Here is a 27,316-nt window from a genome sequence, read left to right on the forward strand (position 1 = left end):
TGATTATGTCTGTAAGTTTTATTGTTTAGACATCACAAAAATGTGTCAGCTTTTTAAAATCATTTTAGAAATTTAAAAGATTTTCAAGTGTTTCCAGCAAATATTGCTCCAACTGACCCCAGAGCAAACCACAGAGTTATACATAAGAAGAGTGACACGTAAGCTGCAGTGAAGTTGCCGCAACCAGAAGAGGTCGCAGAGAGAGAGAGAGAGAGAGAGAGAGAGAGAGAGAGAGAGAGAGAGAGAGAGAGAGAGAGAGAGAGAGAGAAACAACGCAGGCCTCTGGTGGAATAGATGAATGCCAAAAATAAACAAGAACTGAGAGCGAACAGGCTTTTTATTTGTGTTTGCGTCTTAACAACAGAAAAGCACTGCAGAAATGAAAAGTCTACAACACGGAGAAACATCAGAGAGTCTGAGCTTTAAAAGACAACAAAGTTACGTTGCTCCCCACCCTCACCCGCACATATTCCCACCAAAGTTTTATCTAAGCTTCAAGACTAAGACATGGTTATAAACCTCTGAAGAAAAGAAGCCCAGCAGAGAAATGAAAGTAGAAAGAAAAGAAGACAATAAGAATGCAAATGGAAATGTCTGGCAACCATGATAACAGCATAAAACCACACACGCATACACAAATGAGGTGTTTGCTTGTGCTGATATATAAAATTCATGCTCTTTACCTTCATCAGTCTCTGCTTTGTAACAGCATGCAACATGCAAGTAGAGAAGAATAGGTTAGAACAAGAGACATTCTTCAGTATTGTACAAAAAGGGAACAAGATGCAATCGTTAGCATACAAACTCTCGCATATTCATACATATTATTGGCTCTTCCATGCATTATCTCGACACATTTACACTTTAATTAGTTGTCAATTAGCTATCGACCGATGCATGCTTTTCCTATGTCTGATGCATATCGCAGATGATGTCAATAGAGCAGAGTGGCCAATGGATGATATGATGAATTACGGCTAGTATTAGACTCAAACAATTAATCATGATTTTCATTTTTATTTTGAAGAACAATTATATATAGTTATTTTAGTTTATATATAAACTTCATAGCTTAATAGTTATTATTACTGCATATTCTTGTAATTTTTATATATATTTTATATATTCTTTATATAAAATATATATATATATATACATATATATATAATTTATATGAATCCAGCATTATTATTAGTATTACTACTACTACTACTTGGCATAAATCAGTAGTTACTGCTCTCTGTATTTGGTTAATATGTTTACTACCGATTCTTTTTATGTTTTTGAAACACCACCAAGGCTGCATTTATTTGATCAAAAACACAGTAAAAAACATAATATTGTTAGTTCAAAAGAACAGAATTTATTTTGAAATAGAAGATTTCATAAATCATTATAAATGTCTTTGCTGTCTGAAAGAGTGTATATCGAGCTGTTGTTGTGAAATAAATATTTTACAGACTTTTACCAGAATGTACATGCCTGTACTGAGAAGAAAAACATCAGACTTGACAAAAGTAAATACAGTTCACAGACAGAATAAAATAAGGCAGAACTGCATTGCCCCCTGCTGTATGAACAGCCAGGTACAACTGAGTGACTCAAGACAAAGATGTCTTATAAACATTTAAGGCAGTGTCCTGAACTTGTTGCTAAAAAATAAATAAAAAGGTTTATCAGTTGTTACGTTTAGTGTCAGGTAATGTTAGTCTTCAGTACCAACTCAGGAAACTGAAGCAGTATTAGTAACTCCTGTGAGAAATAAGGCTTTCCCAGTCGCATTTGTCTGAAAGAGATACAAGGGAAGGCATGCAGGTATATATATAATATATCAGCAACAACCTAGTACACATCGCATATAAATCAAGACAGACAGAAGGCCATGTATTCAAATTCAAGCCCCCACACACATCAAGGGTTACCAACACAATTACTGGATAATTGTTTATAAATAATAATTTTATAGAAATAGTCGAGTTTGGAGTCTATTAAAAGGTTCATTAATACATCCACATCTGACTGCAAGAGGGGGAAGTGATATCACTGACTGTGAATACTGAGCCATCCATCCTCATTAGAGCTAAAGAAACGCACATATCTCTAAAGTCCTCGACATCAAACTGTTTCCTGAGCTGCTTGTCTGTTCTCTGAGCTCAGTAAGCAGACAGTAAGACGGCCTTAATTAATAAACTCTGTTTCTGTGCTTGTTAGGCACTTTAAATGCTCATTAATGCTCTCCAGCTCGGATGTGTAAAAAGAAAGCAGTCGAATACTTCTGTGAACTAAATTAGCACTGAGACAGCAGTGCAGGGCTTAATGGGGGAGACGTAGAATCAAAGCAAGAAATTAAAATTTATAAATACGCTTTGCTAAGGGGGTTTATGCTTATTGGTGACTTGGGTTTGATTGAAAGTAACTCCATGATGCACCACGGTGCAGCATTACCTTTGGTGGCCCCCGCAGCTCCAAGATGATATATGGCGCCAAGAATGAGCCACAGAGCTTTCTGTTCATCAGAGGAAATGCCCAGCACCTTCATAGCTGCCTGCAGTTTAGTAAACTGCTGTGATGCCTTTTGCTTGTCCTCAGGCTGTGTACACACACACACACACACACACACACACACACACACACACAGAATATTAAATGGGAATTCTAATATTTTAAAAAACAAAATATTTTTTAAATGATTTTGTCTCTGCTGCTGACAAACTCCATCTATTTAAAACTAACCTTAGATTGAGGCACAATCCCAAAAGCACTGTTCTCTGCAAAGTGGTTAAAATGCAACTCCGTTCTGCGGGAAAATGGAAATACAATCAAGCTATTAAATCATGCAGTCAATATACAGATGTCTTCAATAGTGCAAGCTTCTGAGAGCTCTGAAAGCTTTCTCAGACAAAATAAATGATCAAATTAAATAGCAAAAGTACACTGGTTTCAATCTGCATAAAATGATGCTGAGTTCACCTGACTGTGCTGTCTGCTCCTGCCATCATGTAGTAAAAGACATTAAAGGTGGACTCAGTCTCTGGTCGTTTCACCACCCTCAGCTTCTCTAGCAGCATGGTCTATATATAAAAGAAAGAAATTCTTAGAGTCCTAAAATGTATAAAGTTAACACAACTTTACAACTGAACAGAACAAACTAATTATTATATAATTACATTAGGGGTATTATTGCACAAAATGGTTGACTTTTCTATTTCTATTTCTAATATAAATTTAGAAAATTACTTTAACAAATGGGGAAATAATGGTAACTGGGTGGGTGACTATGACCCAGTACAAAGTATATCCACAAACCTGGATGGAGGCAGAGGCCACCTGACCAGCTTGGTCAAAATCCAGCGAGACGATCTGGGAAAAGCGGCTTGCATTATTGTTCATGGAGGTGGCACTGTTTCCAAAGGCCTCTAGGATTGTGTAGACCGCTTGCCATTTCTCAGCTGGAGGAGACACACATTAATATTTAACTGTTATGGACTCACTCCTTAATGTGACCGCACTAGAAGAGAGGCTCCTGCATTCAGAGTTGAACACATGCAGATAACATCACGGCCTCTTTAATAGTATAGTTGATGAGCACTGTAGTCTTCATTAGGTCATTACTGACCAAGCAGGGGCTGAGCAGGTCTTGACGGCTAATTATCAGAGTGCTTTAGTGGGCATCATTAGCACAGCCCTCATCTGTCACCCTATTCCCAGCTTTCTCACTCTCGCCACGCTGTACGAGCCCATTTCCAGTGACCACATGACACCCTTCCATTCACCCTTTACCAAAGGCTGATCAAGCTTTTCAAGCACATGGTGAAATAATATGCAGATAAAAATGGAACTACTCAATGATACTATATTGGCCAAAATTAGTCAATTCTTAAGGTATATTGTTTTTCTAGGCTCGGTTGGGTGGGTGAATGGGTTGGTGGGTATGTGGGTAAATGGGTTGTTGATTGTGTGAATTGGTGTGCGTGGGTGAATGGGTGGGTTGTTGAGTGAGTGGGTTGGTGGGTGAATGTGTGGGTCAGTGGGTGAGAGGGTTGTTGAGTGAGTGGGTGGGTGGGTGAATGTGTGGGTCAGTTGGTGTGTGGGTAGGTTGGTGAGTGGGTGGGTGGGTGAATGGATGGTTGGGTTAATTGGTGGGTGAGTGAATGTACCAGTAAAAATCTTTCCGGTGCTGCCGGCGATGGACACCAGGTACTGGACTAAATGCTGGCAATTTGTGGTTTTTCCACTGCCGCTCTTTCCCAGAAGCACAATGGACTGGTCCTGTCTTGTTGTCAAAAGGTTTCGGTAGGCGGACTGGGCCACTGCATATATATGAGGGGCTGTGTCCTCCCGTCGACAGCCTTTGAACATGTGCATCACCTGAAATAACAGAGAGAAAAAATAAACTTATGACACACCCGAAAAACATTAGGCCAAGTTAATAATCTAAGAATCTTAATGTGTTACAGAGCATTTATTTTCTGTACAACAGAAAAGTCAATAATGTAAATGTAAACCTATAAACATACATTTTCCAATGAAAGGAAATCAATAGCTGTTAATTTGAATAGAACGTTGGTGCGAATGTAGCCACAAGTACAATAACATTTTTATATATATCATAGTTTCAGCTATTAGGACAGATACTTACTTAATTAGGACAGATGACCAAAAGAAATGCGCTTCTGGATTGCGGAAAAATGTTATGGCTGGTACTTTATCTTGCATGAAATCCAATAAGCTCATTAGCAGCTTTCTGCTGCCCATTTCCTATTGCGTTTAACCAATGAAGGGTTGTGGGGTTGTATAAAATATAGTACCCATAGTGCATTGCTGCCACAGTGAATAGCTCCGTCCATAATCACATACTGTCATGAAATAATGCATTTAATTTAGAAATAGATGTTTATGTGAGTATTTTCAACCTTCTGTTACAATATTCTGTATTCGGACACTATATAGTAGAGAAGTATGCTAATTTGGATATGAGGAGTGTTGAAAGATAACATGCAAGGACTCTTACCTTCTCCGAGTACATGGAAGGGGCGCTGATAGGGTTGATGATCACCATGTTGGGTCCGGCGTGTGTATGGTTGAGGTTTCCTCCATAGCGCTGGCGCAGAGAATGCATAACACTGGACTCATTCAGATAGAGCAGAGCTGCCAAGTCCTCGCAGCGGTCAAATGACGGTGGGTTCGCCTGGGTTCAGGGGTTTAAAATGTTAAAGGTAATAAAATGCAAGAAAGCAAGAATGGGAAGAGTGGAAAAATTCCGTAATATGGCAAAGAAAAGAGACTGGGAGGTTTTAAATTGAGGTGCCTCAACCATAATAGCCTCAAGACTTCATGCCAAGTGTTTAATGCAATTTACAACTTGTCAAGCTCAACTCTGAATCGAGCTTTGCAATTCCCTCATTGAACAGATGGTTCAAAAGCTTGATTTGAGGTCAGCCTTGACATTATGGAAATCATCAGCTTCAAGCTGGCCTTCACCGGGGGGTATGCAAATTAAGCGACTGCACCAGGCAGGAAGTGAATTGATAATATCTCCCAACATATGTCTCATCAAGGCCTAATAGTACAGACTCTGAAAAGGGCAGCGCTGACCTCCCAAACTATTCTATTAAACTTGAATATGTCTATATTAGTCAATCTGTCCATTTAAAAAAATTGGGCCAAATTTCACCTGTTTCTCTATGACCCATATCCTGTCTTCAATTTCTCCCACCCTCTGTGTGTACCCAGGGCCCACCTGTGCATGTCTAACCCTCTGGATTCAAGCCAGATAGAAGCAGAGTCCTGCAAATAATCCTGTGGACGAGCCCTGCAAACCTTAAGGTTCATTAAAATACACATCTATTCTGGTTTTGAATCAACACTGTGCCACGGTGAAAGTAATCATTGTTTTCCATTGCGAGTCTGCAATCTGAACTGTAAGTGATGAAATTAGATGGCATTGTGTAGTGCATGTTTTCTATTCTATTTCCTGGCAGCACTCAAAAACCGGCACAGCATGACGTTTTGCGCGATTGATGTCAAACAAACTAAAATTGTGTCCTTATCAAATCGCAAAAGACTGTCTGACTGCGCTGCGCAAAGAGAAGTGCACATTTCGCACAGGCGATCAGCGCGTTATCAGCTCTGCGTCTCAGTCAGTTCGCAGTGAATCAATGCAGTGAACTTAATCTGTGCATGTGCTGAGTTTAGAGTGCATTTGGGAATATAACGGGCACCAGTTAAGCATTATTTTCACATTTGCATAGTTGACAATTACAGCATTTCACTAGATTTGTAATGGGACGCGTTTGTAAACTTGTTTTCCGCCAAAATAAAAGCTTGACTGCAGTTTCCGTCAAAATAAAAGCTCACGTGTTTATCTCTTTCAAGTATCGAAATTAGGACAAAAATAATTATGAAAGTTTCATTTATTTTTCAGTGTATTTGTTTTACAATATATGGCTATTACTGTCATAGAATTATTATTATTATTACTATTATTACTATTATTATTATTATTATTATTATTATTATTATTATTATTATTATTATTATTATGTAGACTGAGACAAATCTCTTTTCTGTGATGTAAAGTTCAGGTGCAGGTCAATACACAATCTTTTTTCTTTGGTCAATTTGCACACTGAACATGGGTTGGAGCTCCTAATTTTGAATTCTCAAAGTGCTCTAGATTGATGAATTTAACGTAAATATGAATAATACGAATATCAATAATGATGAAAAAACGACCAAGGTCCACCAACCACAGTTTCACAAAATCCTGTGGGAAACACTGCAGTATGATTAAGTATAACAAATCATACACTGAAAGTTAGAATCAGTTACAATCTTGGACTCACTGAATCAGTCATATCAACTCAAAATGAAGCAAGAACTGTTTGTTTGTGAAACAAATTGTAATACATTATATTTTAATTATAATAAAAACATGAAACGGAAGTAGTGAAACATGCACGGATGAATTGTTCACAATATGATCTATAACCTTCATTTAGATGGACATAATAAGTCTGCAAAACTGACCTTTTCTACGTCATCCTCGTCCACGTCCAGTACTGTCCCATCATGCTCCAGTTTGATTTTTACTTTCCCCTCTGGTAGACTGCCAGTCTCCGTCTTCACCACTGTAGCTGTGAGAATACCAGAGAACATAGTAAACGTTTTTATTTCAGAGTAACTGCACAAAACATCACTGTGGAACAGAATTACAATAGACTTCTAATATTGTAGTGCTGTTAAATCACTCCTTATTTTAATAGTAATAAATCTTGCATTAAGTTAAAAATGACAGAAAATCAAAAAATGGACTATTTCCCTTCTTAATACATGTCCCTGGTGTAGTTTTATGCAAAACATAAGTGCACAATATCCTAAAAGAGAAAATGTTTCCATAATCTTTCATCGAAATGTAATGTTCTCCATCTCTAAAATTACTCTCTCTTCTACTCTAGCTGAATATTCTTTTTCACAAAGGAATAAGTCAAATTATTAAAGTTAAATGAGCAGAGAATGCCATTTCATGTTGTCTCAAACTTAAAATAACACAGTTTGAGTGATACAGAGTTCAATTTTTTTTACTAACCCAGAGAGAATCCATCCTTGTGGACCAGCCACACTTTCTCCGAGCCATACCATGCTTGCTCTGCAGCGATCTGCTCCTCTGTTTTCACCTGTGAAGAGAACAACACCAGCCATTAATGGTGAACAACTCATTATTTGTGACTTTACACAGGCCTTTGACCAGAAACATCACTGACGCTTCAAATCCACAGCATGCATTAGTCCACACTTATGGGAAAAGGACTGCTATCACTTAATGACACAAAAATGGTATTTTAACCCTGATTGGAGACATCTGCTAACATAATAACTATTAAAGGTACAAACAGGTCCCAGATCAGCCAAAAAGAGCATTGTTTCCCAACGTCTATAGTGGGAAATAAGCTTGAAATGCTGTGGGCTGTCATGCAAGATGGGGTGAGTTGAACTGCAGGTGTAGATGAAGCCAACTCGGGCTTCAAATGATGGATGGGGTCAGATTACAAACCCAATGTTCTGGTTGTCTGGGCATGTCTGATTCCACTGCATTCATGCTTGACCTACACACACGGGTTCTGAACATGAACTCTACCGCTGTGAAGGGCTGACAGTGAGAGATAGTATATCAGTTGATCCACTGATGGGATGGAGTTGTGTTCCAGTTCACATGCTTCTATCCTCTGGTGTTTGGTTAGTATACCATGTTATGTAGATAAACCAGTACACTCTACAAGTACAGTGGCACATGAGAAGGAAGGGTAGGAACACTACAGCACAACCACTGTCAGTGCAAGTTAATAACAATCTGATGCTATTAAAATGTTAGATGAACCCATATTACTATTTGCCAGATTGTCTGTTTTGCTGTTATGTTTTTCCATCTGATTGTTTTATAATTATGGGCTCTACGGCTGGGGTCTTTGTGTTGTCGATGAAATGGGATGGGTGAGAACACAACACTCCACAACACAAGAGCAAGTTGGACAATAGGTCAAGGGTGGGATTAGGCAGGTGAACTACAGTACACACACAGCAGAAAGCAGACCTTAGGCTGGGCGGCAGCAGCATGGTCTGCCTTTAGGATTGCCACGGGATCCTCCTCCACCTGTCCCTGTGAGACGGCAGGCCAGCATGAGGGGGCAAGAGCAGCGTTAGACGGCACAACACTTAATAATGTGCATCTCTCAAAAACACACTCATTTATCAATTTAATAGCCTGCCTCAGCTCCACACATAGAGCATCTACAGCATCCTGTGAATAAAAAGGGTTATTGATCATGTGATGTAAGGCACTAGTCACACTCAGGGAACTAATGGGAATGAAATAAACATTCAGCATGGGAGCATATCATAAAACCTGCCAAGAATAGGTCATAATTAACCTCTATATATATAATCCATAATTTTTACATAGATATATAATATGTAATAATTAATTATATATAATTACATGCAATTATGCATAATTTCATGCGATTCACCCATGTAATAGATTTCTACATCTGCATAAAATTATGTTATTAATGTTCCACATGGTGTATGAGAGAATAGATATTAAAAATGAAATAAGAATCTCTTAAAATATACGATTGATACAAACAACAACAGCATGGTTACACAACACAGAGGTGATGGAAGATGATGTAAGGATTTATAAATACACTATGTTAGTGGTATGAGGCAATGCATAAATTAGATAATGTTCAGAGCCTGAGGCAACGCAAAAGGCAACGCTCATAAATCAAAGTCTTCAATCAGAAGGCTTATTCACTGCTATTCACTTATAAGTTGATCATCTGGACAGTAGGAGCAAATTCATTAACATATTGCCCTAATCATTCATAAGCAATGAACAAGCATGCAATCCATATATCAAAGATATGACGTGCAAACAATGGGGTTCAGTTATCCAAACTACCAACATATTTATTATTTATCAAGTCATAAATCTTGATAGAAAATGTAAACATCTATTTTTGGCACAAAAAAAGTTGATGATACAAGCACAAAAGCATAGTCATGAATGAGGGTGGGGGGTGAGTTAGAAAGAGGAACAGAGGGCTTACACTCCAACAGGCCACACGAGCACACACTCCGCCCAAGCCATGGAGGGGCACAGTGGGGGAAGAGCCCTGTACCTGAGACGACGCAGAGGCACTGGCCACAGGTTCCAGCTACACCAGCCAGCCAAACAATCACAGCCACAGAGACAGCAGTGGATGAGAGAGAGAGGGAAAGATGAGACATGTACCCACAGATGAAAGGACAGCAGGCACATGGAGGTGAGATGGGCATGCCTGAACCATAAAAACCTGTTTGTTAGATACTAAAGTTGTACTGCACCACATAGCAAATGGAAAAAGTGCATGAAATTGTGATAAATAGGACAAGACGGGTTATAAAAACAGACATGGGGTTTGAGAGACTTATCAAAAACAGCTCAGTAGACATAAGAGCAGAAGGCTGAGCTACAGAGTTTTATCACCATATGTCACTAAGCTAACCATGCTCTATGCACAAAAAATACATAGCATAAACACAATGTTGGGTAAATAGTTTTACTTTTTTTTTTTTAAATGAACTTTAATTTTATTCTGAAAAACACAAAAATAGGGTGTTTCTCTAAAATTGTCTGCCATTTTGAATTGTTTCCTCCCCCCTCCCCTTTTTTTGTTTGACAGGGATCAGAAAACATTGGTGGGGAAAACACTACACAAATCGTCCGACATTTTTTGTCTTAGGCTAGCTTGTTTAAAACTTTGCAGCTGTTTTTAAAAGGTATTTTTGGAGCTGCATTCACAGTGTCTAGGTAGGCAGTTCACTAGAGTTTGGAATGAAGCCATAAATTATTTTTAAAGAGACAGAGTTAAGAATCATTAGATGTGAAGGCACTATGTAGTCGCTTTGCTCACATTAATGTCCTTTAAATCCCTTTTGCTCATTCACAATGTAGTGTATTAAACTATTTTCCCATGAGTACTCAGTCAGCAAGCATAAACACTTTCAGGCTTTAAGTGCTTTATTTATAGGCCTACAGACAGTGAGAGACACATGTCTGGATAAGACATGCACCAGAGAGAAAGAGAGAGAGAGAGAGAGAGAGAGAGAGAGAGAGAGAGAGAGAGAGAGAGAGAGAGAGAGAGAGAGAGAGAGAGAGAGAGATGAATAAGACAAAGAAGCAGGAATGAAGACAAGATAAGTGAAGACAGGAAGAGGAGGAATGGATAGGCATTACAGATGCAGCGAAGATCCTCTCCAGCCGTCTCTGTGCTTCTTCAGTGGGACTCAGTGGCGGACTCTCCTATAGGTCAGACCACCGAGAAGATGTGAGTCTAACTCAGACTAAGCACATGGCTTTGTTATTGAGAAATGTTATGTAAAGTAGCCAACGCTAATTTATTCAAAGAATAAATTGTAAAAGCTCTACACAGAAGCTGGTTGAAAGCAGACAAAGTCACAAGTGTTTATGTTAGCCATGCTGCATTCCCTTCCTGGAGAACTAAACGGGCATGTCATCACCACTGCAAAGTGTGAACACACCTTTTTGGACAAGGTTGGTAGAGTGGGTTTAGAAATGCTTTCAGGAGAAGGTCTCCCTGCTGGAGTTGGTGGCATACGTGCGGGCGTCTTCACCTTCACATCCAAACCACACACAGTGTCACGAAAGTCAAGTCGTTTAAGGGATTGACGTGAGTAACCAAGCAACCAGACACAAATTAGTCCACCATTCTCAAATTTCATGCATAGAACCAAACAAACTATCCAACGTCCACAACACTATAAAAGTTCAAGCATCTAATCCATAAGATCTACAGTCTATGATGTTGCTCTGTGTAAATTGCTCTGTGGGCCTCTGAGGTGACTTGATCTACTAACAGCCTTCAACTACACCATTGATTTGCAAGATCAGCATATTAAAGCTGTTTTTCCAGTGGTAACGTTAAGGAACCATAAGCGCTGGCCTGAACAGTTAAGGCCAGAGACTTGAAAGGCAACTCAGAGAGAGTAAGAACCTCAAGAGAAGGCTGCTGTCACAGAACAAAAATCCCATTTAAACAACACTTCAGAGAGCTAAAAACCATAAGGAAACATGCACGTAAAGTGTTTTGAGCAAAAAAGAAACAATGTAACCAACTAAAATGTGAGAAACTTGCTCATTACAGAGAATATAAGGTGAAACACAGTTGTACGAGTGGTACACGGCATACACATTAGTGCACTCCTCACACAGCAATCCATGCAGCCAAGTAATCACTGTGATCAATACCTCTGGTTTCTTCATAGACATCTGTTTATGGGTAGGAATGAACCCTGATGGAGGGGCAAATTGATCTGTTTTGAGGGCTGGGGGGTTAAGCGTGTTGGTTTTACCAGGAGCGGTTGGAGCAAAGTTAGCAGTTGGGACAGCAGATATAGGACTGGGGATAACAGGCAATGTTTTTGGATCTGGAATAGGAGCTGAAGGTGGAGAAACGCTAGGAGCTATAGGAACAAATCCAGCAGGAGTTATAGGAGAAGGTTTTGGAGCAGGAATAAAACCTACTGAAGGGGAAAGAGTAGGTGGTTTTGAGTTTGGGACAAATCCTATGGGTTTTGGTGTAGGAACAAATCCTGATGGGGGAGAGAGTGGATTGGGTTTAGAGGCTGGGATGAACCCCACTGGTGGTGAAACGGGAGACTTAAGTGTTGTTGAGGTAGTAGCAGGAGCTGAAGTCTGTTGCTCCAGTTTTAGACACTGGGAGGCTTCTAGTTTCGGCAAAGTTTTATTCTGTGTTGGTTCAGAAATCTCGTTCACTTCAGACTTCTCTACAGGTTTCACATCCTCTTTTTCAGCAGGCTCATTATTGCGGATCCGATGACGAGGTTCCCTGGTCCTGCCTCGACTCATTAAGTTAGTCAGTCCAGCAGAGATATCATCTCTTTCTTCCTTCTTTATAGTATCATGTTTGAAGGAGAACACAGGCACTTTCACGACTTTTGGTACAGATGCTGGTTCAGGTTTTGGTGGTTCTAAAACTGGTTTAGGTGGTTCCGGGGACATGGTTGCAGGGATTGCTGCCCTGTCTTCTTCAGTAGGAAGTACCCTCCTAACCACCCTGCGCACCACCTTCACCACCTTCTTACGGGTCCCATCCTGCAAGTCCTCTGTGAGCTCTGGCTGGCTGGCACTTGCAGTAGTCTTGACACTGAGAGCACCATTCATTTTGCTTTCTCCATTCAAAAAAGGTTCAGGACTCAAGGAAGCTCGAGAAGGCTCAGGGCTTTTGAAGCGCTCCGGCATCTTGGGCACTTCAGACAACTTACTGATCATCATCTTATCTCTGTTGGGTGAGGGGCTCTTGACCCGCCTGAATTGAGACTGGGACTGGACCTCTGCAGTTGTATCCCAAACAGGCTGAGGACTCTTGGCACGTAGTAGGCCTCTGCCAGGTTCCAGGCTGGGCACTGACTGGGAGCGGCTATTCAGGCTACCATCGCTGTCAGACTACTCATCCGACAGATACATGTACAAAAGTCAGTGAGGAAGGATAGAAAGATATTCAATCAATCAGAAGACAAACCAATTGCTAAATCAATATATAACACTTTAAATTACAAACAATCTCAAAATACAATGCCAGTAAATTTAATGCTGTAAATATTGTCTCGTCACAAAAAAAAAAAAACTTGCCTACCAAACTCAAACTAGGAGAAAGGGAAGTATAATGCTGGTTTCTATTGTCATATTATACAATCGCATAGTGTGCATGAGAGCACCAAGATTGCAAAGTTGAACTATCACATAAATATACTTCGTCACTTTTTGCTCTTAAAAATTCTGCACACAGCACTTCTCCAAGCATGCATTTGTACATCAGACTTCCTGTGACAACAATTCTGCATCCTGTGTCAAAACAGAGGGACTTGGAACTGACAGCATATTATTCTGAAAAAAAAATAACCGAAAATATACAATAAGACAATGGGCCCTATCTTGCACCCGGCGCAAATGACTTAGTACACTGACGCATGTATCATTCTTATTTTGCACCCGCGCAAAGCGGACTTTTCCCTCCACAGACACACGTCGGTTAACTAAGAAATACACTTGCGCTCCCCGGGGCGGTTCAGCGCAAAGAGTAGGCGTGTTCCGCCGCAAACTTTCCCTCATGCTATTTTGCTGTTCTATAAAACAATTGCGCCACTGACCAGAAAAAACCTGGTCTAAAGTCAATGGCGCATTGCGCGTACATTCAGATGTTATTTTAAGCGCGCATACTTGGCCATAATACAGAGTGTGAACAACGCGCATACACTGTAGATGATTCTCTCATCTACACAGATGCATTTAACTTTTTGCAAATTATACATTATTATAAGGAAAAATATTAAAACACGAGGGAAATCATTGTTGTGTCCATGACGATGGGGAAAATAGGCATAAAGCTTACACATTTACCCAAATTATTATATGCATGTTTAACCGAAACTAATTTGGGTGGGTTTGTCCCAACCCCAATGTCATTTTTCTTTCTTTTACGGCCCTGGCGAGAACATCGATCTCCTCGGCTGAGAACCGATTCTGAAGCGCGCCTGGTAAATGCGCCGTTATAATAGTATTGCGCCATGGAACAAGCGCACCTCGTTCATCATGCTCTTAAAGGGATTGTGATATAAAGCTCTTATTGGTTTGTTTCCCGTTACGCCCAAACCACACCTATGAATAATGAAGCTACCTCAGACCAACCCCTTTTAGATTTGCGCCAAGCACAAGAGGCATTTATGCCGCCAGGAAAATAGCAACAGCGCCGGGATCCGCCCACAAATTTACTTGCGCTTTGCGCTTTGACACTTGCGTTTCAGATCGTTAAAATAGGGCCCGCTATGTCACTAAGGACAAATAGACAGAGTCAGAGAGCTTTTCAATTTCCATTTCTTCTCTGTGCATCTCTTCTCTGTGAGAGCATTATGAAAGAGCTGTGAGACTTAATTTGTTAGTACTATGCACAATATCTTGGCACTTACATTATCTTTTGAACTCTTGGGGATTGGCTTGTTCTCTTCTTTGATCTATAAAGGTCCATGTAAAAAGGTCATTAGCATTTGATTTAGGACAATAAGTTCATGCTGAGGCTATTATGTAGATGTGTTTAAACACATTTCATGCAGGACATTTTTAAAGACCAAGATATCCAGAAACTGTACCAATTTTGAACCCTAATAAGGCACCAATTTACAGTGCTTGCCATTTTAAGCAGTAGCATTAGTGTACTGCTATATTCCAGCCAGCGGCAGCTTTTCAAAATCTAATCAAAAGAGCTATGAACTACAGCTGGTGAACTGAAAAAAGTGAACTGAAAAAAGCTGGTGAACTACAGTCTACCATGACACTAAAGCACACCAGTCATTTTCACACAGTGATTTGTGTTTTCCATCTGCCCAGAAAACACAAATACACACGCGTGTCCTGAACAGAGGCTGTTAGCAACTGTGCGGTCATGAACCGTGCACATGGCACCCCAGTACATTGCTACAGATAGATATAAAAGTGAGATCATTGGTGCATTTCATGCACACCACCCAGCTGATGTCACACAGTGCAGAAAGATGAGAATGGAAAATGGAACATCACTTTCCTTTTGCTCCCAGAAGGAAAAGCGTGATGAGAATGCCATGCTGGCAACGCTGCTGTCATGGGCTGGGGTTTGATGGAGGAGGGGGGGCGGGATGGAAAGATGAGTGACAGATGGAGGGACCAGCAGACAAGAAGCTGGCACAATGGATGTTGGTCTTCACAGTTATTTTATGTGAGGTCACAAACTTCAGGTAAACAAGACCCACAATGCTGGAAAGAAGAGGAGGTTCTTGGCTCTGTTGGGTAGAAAGAGATGATTAAACACACTAGATTTGCCTCAAGTTGCACATTAAGGTTATTTATAGGGCTGAACGATTAATTGCATTTGCGATAATATCGCGATATGATGAAATGCGATTTTGTAACCGCAAAAGCTGCGATTACACTGGTCATGTGACACGCGAGAGCAAAGCAGTCTGCAAATCAAGCATCAACTTGGCACGCTACGCATAGGTCTGGCATACAGGAAAGAACAGTTTATTTTTTATGTATGTGATATTGTGTTATTTATTCTCTCACCAACAATTCTGGATTGATTCAGAGAATTTCAGAATCGAATCTGAGCTTAGTTTTTAAACACACATGCGTGATGACGCCGCGCGTGCTTTAGAAACAACCGTATTCTGCTTGCTTCTAATTTCTCTCTCTCTCTCTCTCTCTCTCTCTCTCTCTCTCTCTCTCTCTCTCTCTCTCTCTCTCTCTCTCACACACACACACAACACACACACACACACACACGACACCGCTCAAACCTTCCGAAAAATAAGCTTTCATAAAGTTCGGGGTTTAAGCGAATTACAAGGACAGTCGCGGGCTTCATTGCACAGGTTTTGCCGCTTTGATGTTACTCTTGCAGTGCGCGGTCTTGGCCGCCGGAATTTTCCTTACAAATGCTCCACAAAGGCATTATGTCTTTTGGAATGCAGTTGGCTTAGCTGCTATATATTAAAATTATGAAAATCACTGAGAAAGCTGCTTTCATTTTAAAATACTTACGCGCGCTTTGTGAAGAGTGCTCGTGCATGCGACTGTGAGCGACTCATTGGGTAAATGTACTTGCATCTCAAAATGCTTTTGACGCGAAATTAATGTAAACACGGTCAGTTATATCTTAAACCAATAGGACAAACTACATTTACAATTTCAAAAGAGATATGTGCATTAGTGTGAATGCAATTTATCGTATAGGGGGAAAATCGAGCCCGTTCTCATCAGTGGCGGTTCTAGACCATTTAAACTGGGGGGGCCAAGATGGGGCCAGTTGTACTGTTAGAGGGGCCAGTTACATTTAGACTTTATTGTTGTCATATCATTTTCTGCACTGCACTGCAGGCATTAACAGGCAAAATACCATGTTTATAATCATTCAATGTATTTGCATTTCCATTATATTTTTACATTTGCATTACATATTCAGTATTAGTCACAGTAACTGTAATTGACATGATGTCCTTCTTTCTCTTCATTTTGGTGAGAACTATAGAGCAAAAGCAATGGGGACCAAGAAGCTTATTAATTAATTTACTGAAAATAACTGACTTGCTAGGTAACTATGTCTAACCGTTTACAGGGTTCCTGCACACTTTTTAAAGTCAAATTTAAGGCTTTTTAAGACCTGAAGAAATCTAAAATTAATACCGTACATTAGGGGTGTGCAATATTGACAAAAATATATCTCAATATTTTCAACGTTTTGTTGATAATAATTAGATGATATTTTACTGATTGTGTTTTTGTGCTGGTACCATGGCTGGTTTAGGCCTGTTGTTGACAGCAGACTCACAAAGATATTCATATTTTTCATATTCTATGCAGTGGTCAGCTCACAGCAGTGACAGAAATTAATTTTTTAATTAAGGGCAAAATTTGCCACCTTAAATTGATTTCCAGGGGCAATTTCACCTATGGACATTCTTTCTAAACTTATTTAGAGTTATGCATCACCTTTTATGTCAAATACTAACATTCAAATTATACAGTAATTTTACTTATTTATACAATAATACTTAATTATACAATAATTATACAGTACCACTGTTACCAGTCAAATTAAATCATTCAATCAAAATCCATCTTTGCAGTGCAGAGGAGACACAGAAGCGGCATTAATATATTTACCCTCCATTTACAATTGCATAAATAAAGCTATGAGATCTTTTTTTTAATCAATATTTAAATATGAAATGATTTCGAATTTTGACGTTTTAATTAAAGGGTACTTTAAATATGAAACTAAAACCGCCAGTAGGCGGCGGTAAGTCCCTGTCTTAAGTGATTTGAGGGATTCATTCATTCAACCAATTCGTTCAAACGGCTGATTCATTCGGGAAAAGAGCAAGTGATTCCTTTCCAAACGCGGATTTCAGTCAAGTAATCATCGCTGTCTGTTGCATTGAGACTCTGCTACGGTTTCATTTTGAAATTCTAGTCGGCGAAATAAAGGGAAAACAAACAATATTGACAATATTGTGTCTAAAAAGTAACTCCCAATGTTCACTTATTGTTAATTTAACTGTTGTATAACATCAATATCACAGTTGCAATTGTGCACGGGAAACAGCGCACTTGTTGATTTGATATTCTAATATAAGAACATAATATGATATAAATATAAGACAAAAACTAATTTGGGGGCATAGGCTACCTATGAACTGCACACAGCAGTGAAAGGACGATAGACAAATGCGATGTCAGCTCACAGTGCCTCCTACTATAGTTTTGATTACAATATCATAATAAAAAATACACATCGCACACCCGATACGCACATAAATTATGAACTTGCAACTGAACTGACATTTACCAGCTTCTTCTTCTCTCCTCTCTCGCGTGCAGGAGACAGACGTTATTCTGCCGCGATTCCCGCGAATGTGATGCGAATTGTCACGTGAACAAGCAAATCCACAAAAATAGAATAATAAAAAATGATACGCATACAACGATAACAATGATAAACAACGATAGCAAAAAACAGTTTTGTAACTTTGTAAGTTTTGTAATTATTTCACACTCCACATTTAGGGGGGCCACAAGGGGGGCCAAGCTTGTTGTCACAGGGGCACTGGCCCCCCCTGGCCACCCCCTAGAACCGCCACTGGTTCTCATCCTTTGGCGGCATATGTGACGCCATATGACAAAACGGCGAAATACTACGCACATGGCACCCTTTAGCGTGAATATAACACGCGAACCCAAGGCGTCATAAAGTTGACTGGCATCCTTTAGCGTGAATATGTGACGCAGACCCTACCCCACACCTAAACCTACCAGTGCGTGTTATATTGTCGATAAAGGGTGCCATGTGCGTAGTATTTCGCCGTTTTGTCATATGGCGTCACATATGACGCCAAAGGATGAGAATGCGTTAGAAAATCACTCCAGCTCTTGAATGGAAAACGTTCAGACAGCCTATTTTTAAATACTGAAAGCACTCTTTGTTTATTGCTTTTAATGTTTTTTTTTTGTTCCTCTTTATTTACTAGCTTTTATATGTTGAAGCTATATTAGTTTATAGTCCATTTAAAATTCTTAACATGTAATTGGTTTAATTAATATATATATATATATATATATATATATATATATATATATATATATATATATAAATGTATATATATATATATATATATATATATATATATATATAAATGTATGTATATTTACACATGTAATTAAATACATATTTTAAGTATTATTAAGATTAATTAATAAGAAAAAAATTAGATCGGATCATGAGCTGCCTAAAGATTCCCATCCCTACTGTACAATGATTTATTGCTTGTCTTTGTCGACTAATACAGAAGGTAAAGAACTTAAAGTAATCACATATTAAATCGCAATCGCAATATTGGTTAAAAAAATCGCAATTAGATTATTTTCCATAATCGTTCAGCCCTAGTTATTTATTTAAATATGCGATTAAAAAGGATCCTAAAATGAAGAGAATTCTTAACTTGTTGACATATTAGAAAAAGAGACACATGACAGACCTATAGGGGTCATAAGAGGGCTCATTGTATAGCTGCAGTCTGACTTCTATTCAACTGAAGCCTTTTGAACTGAAATATGCCTGTTTACTATGGAACAATTAAAAATAAAATGCAAATTAAAACACAAAACTACATCAGTGATATGATCTGCAAGTCAACTATGCCTCAATCCTTCTAAAGAAAATATACACCCTCTGCAAATGCATATTTGCATATATTCTAATGGTGCATCATTTGCACAAACCACAAGCACAAAAAAGAATATAGCGCACACATCATTTGGACTATTTTATAGTACTTAGGGACCGTTCGGTATTTATGGAAAGGGCCACCGGAGGAAAATAGGGGAGGGTCATGTCTTTTTATTCTTTGTTGAGGGGAGGGTCATTCAACTTTTTTTAGTCTAGGGGGAGGGTCACCCAACTTTTGTATTCATGACAACAGCAAAATTTCAAAGTGGCTTGTTTGGCCCCTATCAGATGGGTCTGACCCAACAAAAATCCAGTTTGGGCGCTGTCTGACATTGCGCGCGCACTTCAGTGCGCACTCAGGAAAAGTGCTTCATGTACAGAACGCCAATGAAATGTTTACCCGGCATAGCTTTAAAGCATGAGCAAATAATGAACTTTTGTGATTGCGAATAAGTGCAGTGTCCCGTGAGTGTAACTCTACCGCGGCATTAACAAGTGATATGAATGTACGTTGAGTGTATTGGGACCGAGGCGCCAGAACTGCAGCTGATAGAAGGCTACCATATTTTAGTTTCCATTCTTACTGTGTTTCCACAACAATTTTAGTGAGTAAATCTACTGAAATTGCCACCATAACAGTGGGAGTGGAGTGTGATGGGTTAGACGTAGTGCTACCACATTTTTAAATTACTATTAGAATTATTTTAAGTTAATATAATAAAATACGCAGACCTACACCAAAAAAAAAATAGTTGAGGATAAATTCTTTAAAATTGGGCAATTCCAGCGTTATGGACGTGACATTTGCAGTCAAAACTTGAAGTATACATTATCAGAAAATGCATTTAATACTGAATCTGTTTATATATCCATAGTCCTTAGTGAAGGAGTCAAGACATTAGAAAAATATCAGTCTACACATGCGTATTTAATATGGGCGAAATACACATGTGACGTGACACAACAAATCTTTAACTTTTAGCTGGCAAAATATTTTTTAATAATTCTACGAATTAGGCAACACTGCGCAAAACAAAGAAGAAGAAGGGCCGGCCTCCCCACAGAACATAAAATATTATTTTTTATTTTATTTTTCGTGTTTGCATTTATGAGGAAAAAAACAATGTTACGGACGTGACAGTTCTCCGTTATGGACATGACCGCTCTGAAAGCGAATTCAGAAAGCACAAAGCCTTTCTTTAAAGTAAATTTGGTTTTTTCATTAATTGTATCTTAATTTTAATTAATGTCTCATCAACCAATTGCCTGGATTTAATAAATAAGAAGTAAATATAGTAGAAAATAGATCATCATGACACGGGTCGCCGGCGTGTGAACTGGACTCTCGTCTCATAAATGAACCGAAACACAGCGTATAATGTACTTGCCTCACAGACTTGAGAAATATATAGAAGGCTTGATGTCTACTTTTTAAACAGAACATTTAAAAACGCAACACAGACTGCTCTCTGCTTATGGAATCCGTATGAAATCTGCATCTCTCTCTGGCACGTTACTGTGAAGATCGCGAATCAGCATCGTCAACTTCATCTTGAAGCCGACACACTGACACAGAAAAAACTTTTTTATTAATAAACAATTAAAATCTCTCCTTGCTATATTTGACATATTCATAATCATTACTTTTTACTTCAGATACTTTATTGGGAGCGCCATCCTTGTTACATGAACGTGTCACCACTGCATCAGCACCGAATATCTAAAAATTTAAAATCTAAATCTAAAATAAAAAATTATGATACGAACCGAATTGTAGGTTTGGTCTATCGTTACAGCCTTAGTAAGATGAGAAAGCAGGAGTTTAGTCGTTTGTCATGGTTGTAAAAAAACAATGGCTATCTGAACATATTTGCCAAGCGCAAAGATGTCATGCCTTTTTCCAGGGGAGGGTCATGCCTTTTTTCACAATCATTTTGGAGGGTCATAGAAAAATTTATTACTGGCGAAGGGAGGGTCAAGTCTTTTTTGACTACAGATCTCAAAACTCCTCCGGTGGCCCCTTAAATAAATAACGAACAGTCCCTTATTTGTTCTTTTAGAAAATTGAGTCCCACACAACAAAGTTATTCAGGTTTGGAATGAAATGAGGATGAGTAAATGACAGAATCTTCATTTTGGTTGAAATGTTGCCACATTGCCAGAGAGCTTTTGTTTGTAAACACAAAGCAGTTTCACTTCATTGTCACCACATTGTACGGCATCAGCTGTATGGATTACTCTGGGATCTCCCACTAGGCATGTCGAATGTAGCTGCCATCCTAACTCCATATCCAGAACACCACTCTGAACTCCCCTAAAGCCCCTCATGCCACTACTGACCCTTCTCCAGGCCTTCCAGCCATCAGACACACTGCATCTATAAAAAGTTACCCGTGGAATGCTTATCTGTTAACAGGGCACTGTGATACTGACAGCACAGACTTTTTTTAAGAGCAGACACATGGGCAAGAAACTGCCCACATCATAATACACACAACAGGCTAGCTGCACAAACAGTAACAAAGTGATAACTTTGGGTTACCAAATTGATTTTAAAAAAAACAACAGCGACAACATTTAATAAAAAAGAATATTACCAAAATTATCTTTCATCCTGTTGTAAAAGCAGAAACCAAAGGATTAAGATTCCCTTAAATATTCTATTCTCTCATATGCAAAAAAATCTGTCAAAAATATATAAATAATAATAATAATAAAGGTTAATTATAAAATCAACAGCTATTATTATAATTATTACTATTATACAGCAAGGTTACAACCACAGATACACTGATTATAGCTAAATCTGTTCGCTAGAGAATCACTGAAAACCAAAAACAGAGCAAACATCCCTATTATTTCCCAACAGGACAAAAAAACTGGATCAATTTCTAGTAGTAACAACTATTACATTTGAATTAACAGTGTTAATATAATAAAATACCTAATTTGTCCATGTATAGCAAGACTACCCATAGCATATATAAATGAAAGTGGTCTTATCACTCAACACAGGACTGGTAGACTTGAACAGCTTTCATTCTAGATGTCTCTCGAAGACACATACAGTAACAAAAGGATGGAATTAATGCCACAGCCAATTCAGGCTTTTATGGAGATTAAACGCAATTCAGCAAAAAAAATTAAATTTACTTCCTGAAACTAATTATAATTCAACTGAGAAATGAAGAAACCTACACCGACACAGAATAAATACAAGCCGGCAACAGCAATTTAGCCTAACAAAAGAGACATAATAGAACAGCTGAAAGTTTATGGCCACATCAATAAAACCTTCTGCAGACTGTGAAGCATATGATCCAATGACTGTATACACAAAATAACCCACTGACTTCATCTATCAAACTCTCAACAGTCATAGGACAGTTCAAAAGAGTAAGAAAAAAGCCACAAAATTTCAAAAATAAGACCCATTTGAAACATTCATCTCAAAGAGAACAATAACCAAAACATAATGGCACTACCTTTTCCCAAAAGAGCAAACCAACTCAACCAAAAGCCTCTATTGAACTTGATGGACTTCAGCACTTAACCTCAAAATGTCAATCCAGCACTCCATTCTAGTCTCAAAATACCAAATTACACCACACAATCCAAACAAACCAGCCATGTTAACACACTTGAGTACAAGAAAACCCTTACTTGAATTCACGTGAAATTGCAAAACTTATTGAATTTTGCATTAGCACTAGCTAGCCCGGTAATTGCTCCCGATTTGCCATCACACTCAAGCCTAAAAATAAGCGACAGAGCAGGCCCGAGTCCAGACTGCAGCAGAACTCTGAGCCAACAGACTCCTCCACAGGTCTAGATCTACAGATTCCCCCATCCAGGGCCATGAGCAACGTCTGCTGCCTTACCTGAGATCCTCCGCAGGAGCTCCAAACAGTTACCGTTGCTCCCTTACCAAGGTCAGAGTGGAGCGGAGCGGCAGACGAAAGCGGCGAGATGCATTAATGTGTGTGTTCGAGACAGAGAGAGAGTCCTGAGAACCAGTAGTCTCATGTCACACTAACCGGCAGCCTTTTGAGAGTTGCAAAGCGATAGGCTATTCCTGACGCTGCTCTGTCAGAGAAGGAGGAGGAGAGAGACAGCTGTCGGGGTAGAGGGTCGGGAAGAGGCTAAAAATAAAATAAAAACCAAGTACCACCGCTGCAACACTCCTGCTTTCTCCCCACCCCCAAAAATGTAGGCTGGGAGATGGACAGCTCCGCTGTTGCTTCTCCTGCTCAGCTGCTCCAGAGCAAACGTTGGTCCAGTGCAGGCGTGCACATGTGAGGGTGTCTGCTGGTTTCAAAGAGTGCAGATCGTGCCGAAGCTGGTGCAAACTTTTGTCGTTGGAAGTTGTGGAGCGAGCACCAAGGCCTTGAGCGTTGGCTTAGCGTTTCTCTTCTCTGAGAGATACAGAGGTGTGGGGCGGAGAGGGGAAACAGAGGAGAAAAACAGAAGCGCTGAGAGAGAAGGTTGAGGAAATGACGCAAGGCCTTGGCACTTCCTACACAGTCATTTCAAAAGCGCAGATCACACTGGAAATAAAAGCTGCCGTGGCTTACACCTAATGAACACACATGTATATCAGTGTAAGAGCTGAGCACCAAAGACCGACTCCACCAAAGACACCATGTGCCTTTCTCTCTATGGTGGAAACATAAAAAAGATGAAGTTTTAGAGAATATCCCTCACACTTTTATGTGAATGGAGACTGGAGCTGACAAATTCCAAAATGACCAAATAGTAGTTTATGAGACTTACAAGTTTAGGGTCAGCAAGGATGCATCAAAATGATAAAAAGTGACAGTAAAGATTTGGTTTTCACAAAAATATTAAGATGCACAACTGCTTTTAACATTCATAATAATTAGAAATTCTTTCTTGAGCAGCAATTCAGCATATTGATTTCTAAAACATCACTGAAGACTGAAGTAATGATGCTGAAAATTCAGCTTTACCATCACAGGAATAAATTACTTATTTTGAAATACATTCATATAGAAAAAAGGTATTTAGAATTGCAATAATATTTCACAATATTACTGTTTTTACGATAAATTAATAGCATATAAATATATATATATAGAGAGAGAGAGAGAGATAGAGAGCGAGAGAGAGAGAGAGAGAGAGAGAGAGAGAGAGAGAGAGATAGAGAGAGAGCAAAAGAGAATAGTTTAGTATATTTTATGGTGTTTTTCTAAAACATATGATAGTTTTCTATAGGGAAAAGAGCAAAACCTTCCCTCCGAAGTTTTGTAAAAAAAAAAAATCAATGTATGGTTGAAAGTTATTAAATTGAAAAAGTGTTTTGACATTATTTGTATGCAAGTTTCTCAAAGTAAAATAATCATAAAGTGTGATTTTCTGTTCAAAGCATCAGGAAACTGCAGTGCACAGCTGAGCTCAAACTGTTCTGCACTGTTCATGGTCTTAGCCAAGAATCACCAAAATCAATCATATCCTCTATGCAGAGAGGTGGGGGAGTGCCTTTTCATAGCTGTAACAACACAACCTGCCACTGGGAGGCAAAACTTCAATTCTTGCTATATTGGCATTCACGCTTACAAGCACAAGAGGGCGCAGTAGCCCTTCTTAAAAGTAGCCTGAAGCCAGCAGTAGTCAACACACCCTGTCAAGGGAGGCTGATTGTTTTCACCTCGTTTCACTAGTGTACTTTTCAGTCCCTCTATCATTTTCCAGGTAGTGCAGACAATAGCCTGGAGATTGGGTGTCGTGTCTCGCATACAGAAATCTCCCTGCAGGAGACAGAGGAGGTGATGGCCCAGGCTCTGCAGATGGTGCTGGTACAGGCCTGTGGCGGCTCGGGCTCGGGGTGTGGTGCAGGGAGTCTATGCTACGGCACGTCCTGAAGAGGACACAGCACGCCCACAATGTGTCTGTGTGGTGGATTTAAAGACCACTATGGCGGCATGCACGGCTGTGTGGGAGAACACGATGAGGGGGGAGGGAGAAACAGACTGAAGCAGAGCTGACACTGCAGGCCGATCTGGGGAAGAGGCAGAAAGGAAGAGGAGAGGAATGTGAGCTACGAGGCTGTCAGCCTGGGATAATGAGAATGAGTATGCAACACAGAACGGCAAGGAACAAACGAGGACACTCTCACCTCTGCCCAAAACTCTCACGCACTCTGTCAGCACCGGCAGAACAATGACAATGTCAGCATGCACTCTGATCCCTAACCCTTGATTCTATCCTGCAAACCGGCCCAGCCAGAGATTCCGCAGAGAGATTTTATTATATTTTTTATATGATATAATATTTTATTATTTATATGATGTAAAGTGCTGAAATGAATTTCCATTTATCATTATTGTCTATATTGCCTATTTATTGATGAATATAAAAATAATATATATATATAAACACATTACTATTCACAAGTGTGAAACAATTAAATTAATACTTTTAATCAGAAAAGACACATTACATTCATCAAGTGTCATTAAATTCATCAAATTCATTCAAAATGTGTCATGGTTTTCACAAATATATGAATTGGTTTTAATTAGAAATAATAAGACATTAATAATAAGATCAGCTGTTAGCAAATCAGCATTTTGAATTGTTTCTGAAGGATCATGTGACACTGAAGACTGGAGTAATGATGTTGAAAATGTAGCCTTGCCATCACAGGAATAAATTACTTTTCAAAATATATTAAAATAGAAAAGTTATTTTAAATTGTAATATTTTACAATATTACTGTTTTACTGTATTTTTGTTCAAATAAATACAGCCTTGGTGAGAAGACTTCTGAAACACCCGAAACTTAAATATACAAATATATAGTAGTTATTAAATCTGATACTGAATTGGAACGCAGGAGGAGTTATAAATTATTAATATCAGACTCATGCCCAATAATACTGTACAAACTAAAATGAACTCCTGCACTTGATTGGAATGTGATGCCTGCAATGCAAACAATTACATTTTGATGAAAAAATATCTTGAAAGATATTGCAATGGTTCACGTGTAAAAGATGGATATGTCATTTCTAAGTACACTCTTGGGATCAAGGTCTTGGAATCCAGCGAATCCAGGCACAAAAATCTAAGCTAATATGGACCAGCAGGTCTCAGTGCAGCCATCAAGCTGAGCAAGCTTACAGGTCATTCTTTATGGTACATAATTTGCTACCGAGCAAACCAATATATTTTCAGGGACAATGTTTCCCCAATGAAGGCCCTGACTGAGATCATCAAAATGCACATGGTCAAGATTTAATTTAAGGGATATAAATTGAAAAAGCTTTAGGTTTAATACAGAGACTGATGTCTAGAAGACATGAGGATCAATTTTACTATCAAATCTTGCATAATGTAATGCCCAGAGAAATTAAAGTGGTACTAGTAAAAACCACATAAGTGGGTTATGCGCGCACGCACACACACACACACACACACACACACACACACACACACACACACACACACACACACACACACACACACACACACACACACACACACACACACACACACACACACACACACACACACACACACACACACACACACACAGAGAGAGACAAATCCTCTATATCATAAATGCAAATCATCTTCCTGTCTCCAGAAACAGAGATAAACGCATTAATCACAGCCGAGACAGTACATAATCCCCTCAATGCAAGAAAACACACGTCCACAGGAAAAAAACGAGACATGATGGCCAGTCCTGAGGGTGACTGTACAGAGCTCAGCAGACCTTGTCAAAGATGCTGACATCAACCTGAGTCATGCAAGAGAAGAAATAACTCTGTAAACCAAGATCAGGAAAACCGCTGTGCGGGCCGGGCACACAGCAATGATAGCTTGAGGGGGTCGAGGGTAGAATACGGGGGAAAGTTTAGCTAAAAAAAAAAGATGAGTCATTTATGAGGAGGAGGTACCTGCTGCAGCATCAGTCCTTGAAGAGAGAAGAAAGAGTGCATGTAGAAAAG

The 27,316-nt window shown here is 39.2% G+C and overlaps 1 protein-coding gene across 22 annotated transcripts in view; it reads right to left on the minus strand.

Moving 5' to 3' along the window:
- Window positions 1-27,316, minus strand: part of myo18ab (myosin XVIIIA b) — a 108,074-nt gene that overhangs the window by 54,990 nt on the left and 25,768 nt on the right. For 3 of the 22 annotated variants that reach the window (XM_077208394.1, XM_077208391.1, XM_077208390.1), the window contains exons 1-16: window positions 15,162-15,317; window positions 14,551-14,595; window positions 11,813-13,030; window positions 11,086-11,178; window positions 10,781-10,846; window positions 9,612-9,719; window positions 8,591-8,656; window positions 7,589-7,676; window positions 7,030-7,136; window positions 5,012-5,188; window positions 4,158-4,368; window positions 3,307-3,449; window positions 2,971-3,071; window positions 2,734-2,797; window positions 2,446-2,590; window positions 684-698 (exon numbers count right to left, since the gene is read on the minus strand). In XM_077208394.1, coding sequence (XP_077064509.1) covers window positions 684-698; window positions 2,446-2,590; window positions 2,734-2,797; window positions 2,971-3,071; window positions 3,307-3,449; window positions 4,158-4,368; window positions 5,012-5,188; window positions 7,030-7,136; window positions 7,589-7,676; window positions 8,591-8,656; window positions 9,612-9,719; window positions 10,781-10,846; window positions 11,086-11,178; window positions 11,813-13,030; window positions 14,551-14,595; window positions 15,162-15,200 — 2,686 coding nt within the window. In that variant the 5' untranslated portion in view covers window positions 15,201-15,317. Of the gene's footprint in view, window positions 1-683; window positions 699-2,445; window positions 2,591-2,733; window positions 2,798-2,970; window positions 3,072-3,306; window positions 3,450-4,157; window positions 4,369-5,011; window positions 5,189-7,029; window positions 7,137-7,588; window positions 7,677-8,590; window positions 8,657-9,611; window positions 9,720-10,780; window positions 10,847-11,085; window positions 11,179-11,812; window positions 13,031-14,550; window positions 14,596-15,161; window positions 15,318-27,316 lie in introns of those variants that run through there. The other 19 variants (XM_077208412.1, XM_077208410.1, XM_077208405.1 and 16 more) reach the window with 14 other exon arrangements.

Source organism: Siphateles boraxobius, unplaced genomic scaffold (assembly GCF_051911475.1).
Source record: "Siphateles boraxobius isolate OS27281-9 unplaced genomic scaffold, OSU_SipBor_1 6, whole genome shotgun sequence".
In the NCBI taxonomy this organism is placed as follows: domain Eukaryota; kingdom Metazoa; phylum Chordata; class Actinopteri; order Cypriniformes; family Leuciscidae; genus Siphateles; species Siphateles boraxobius.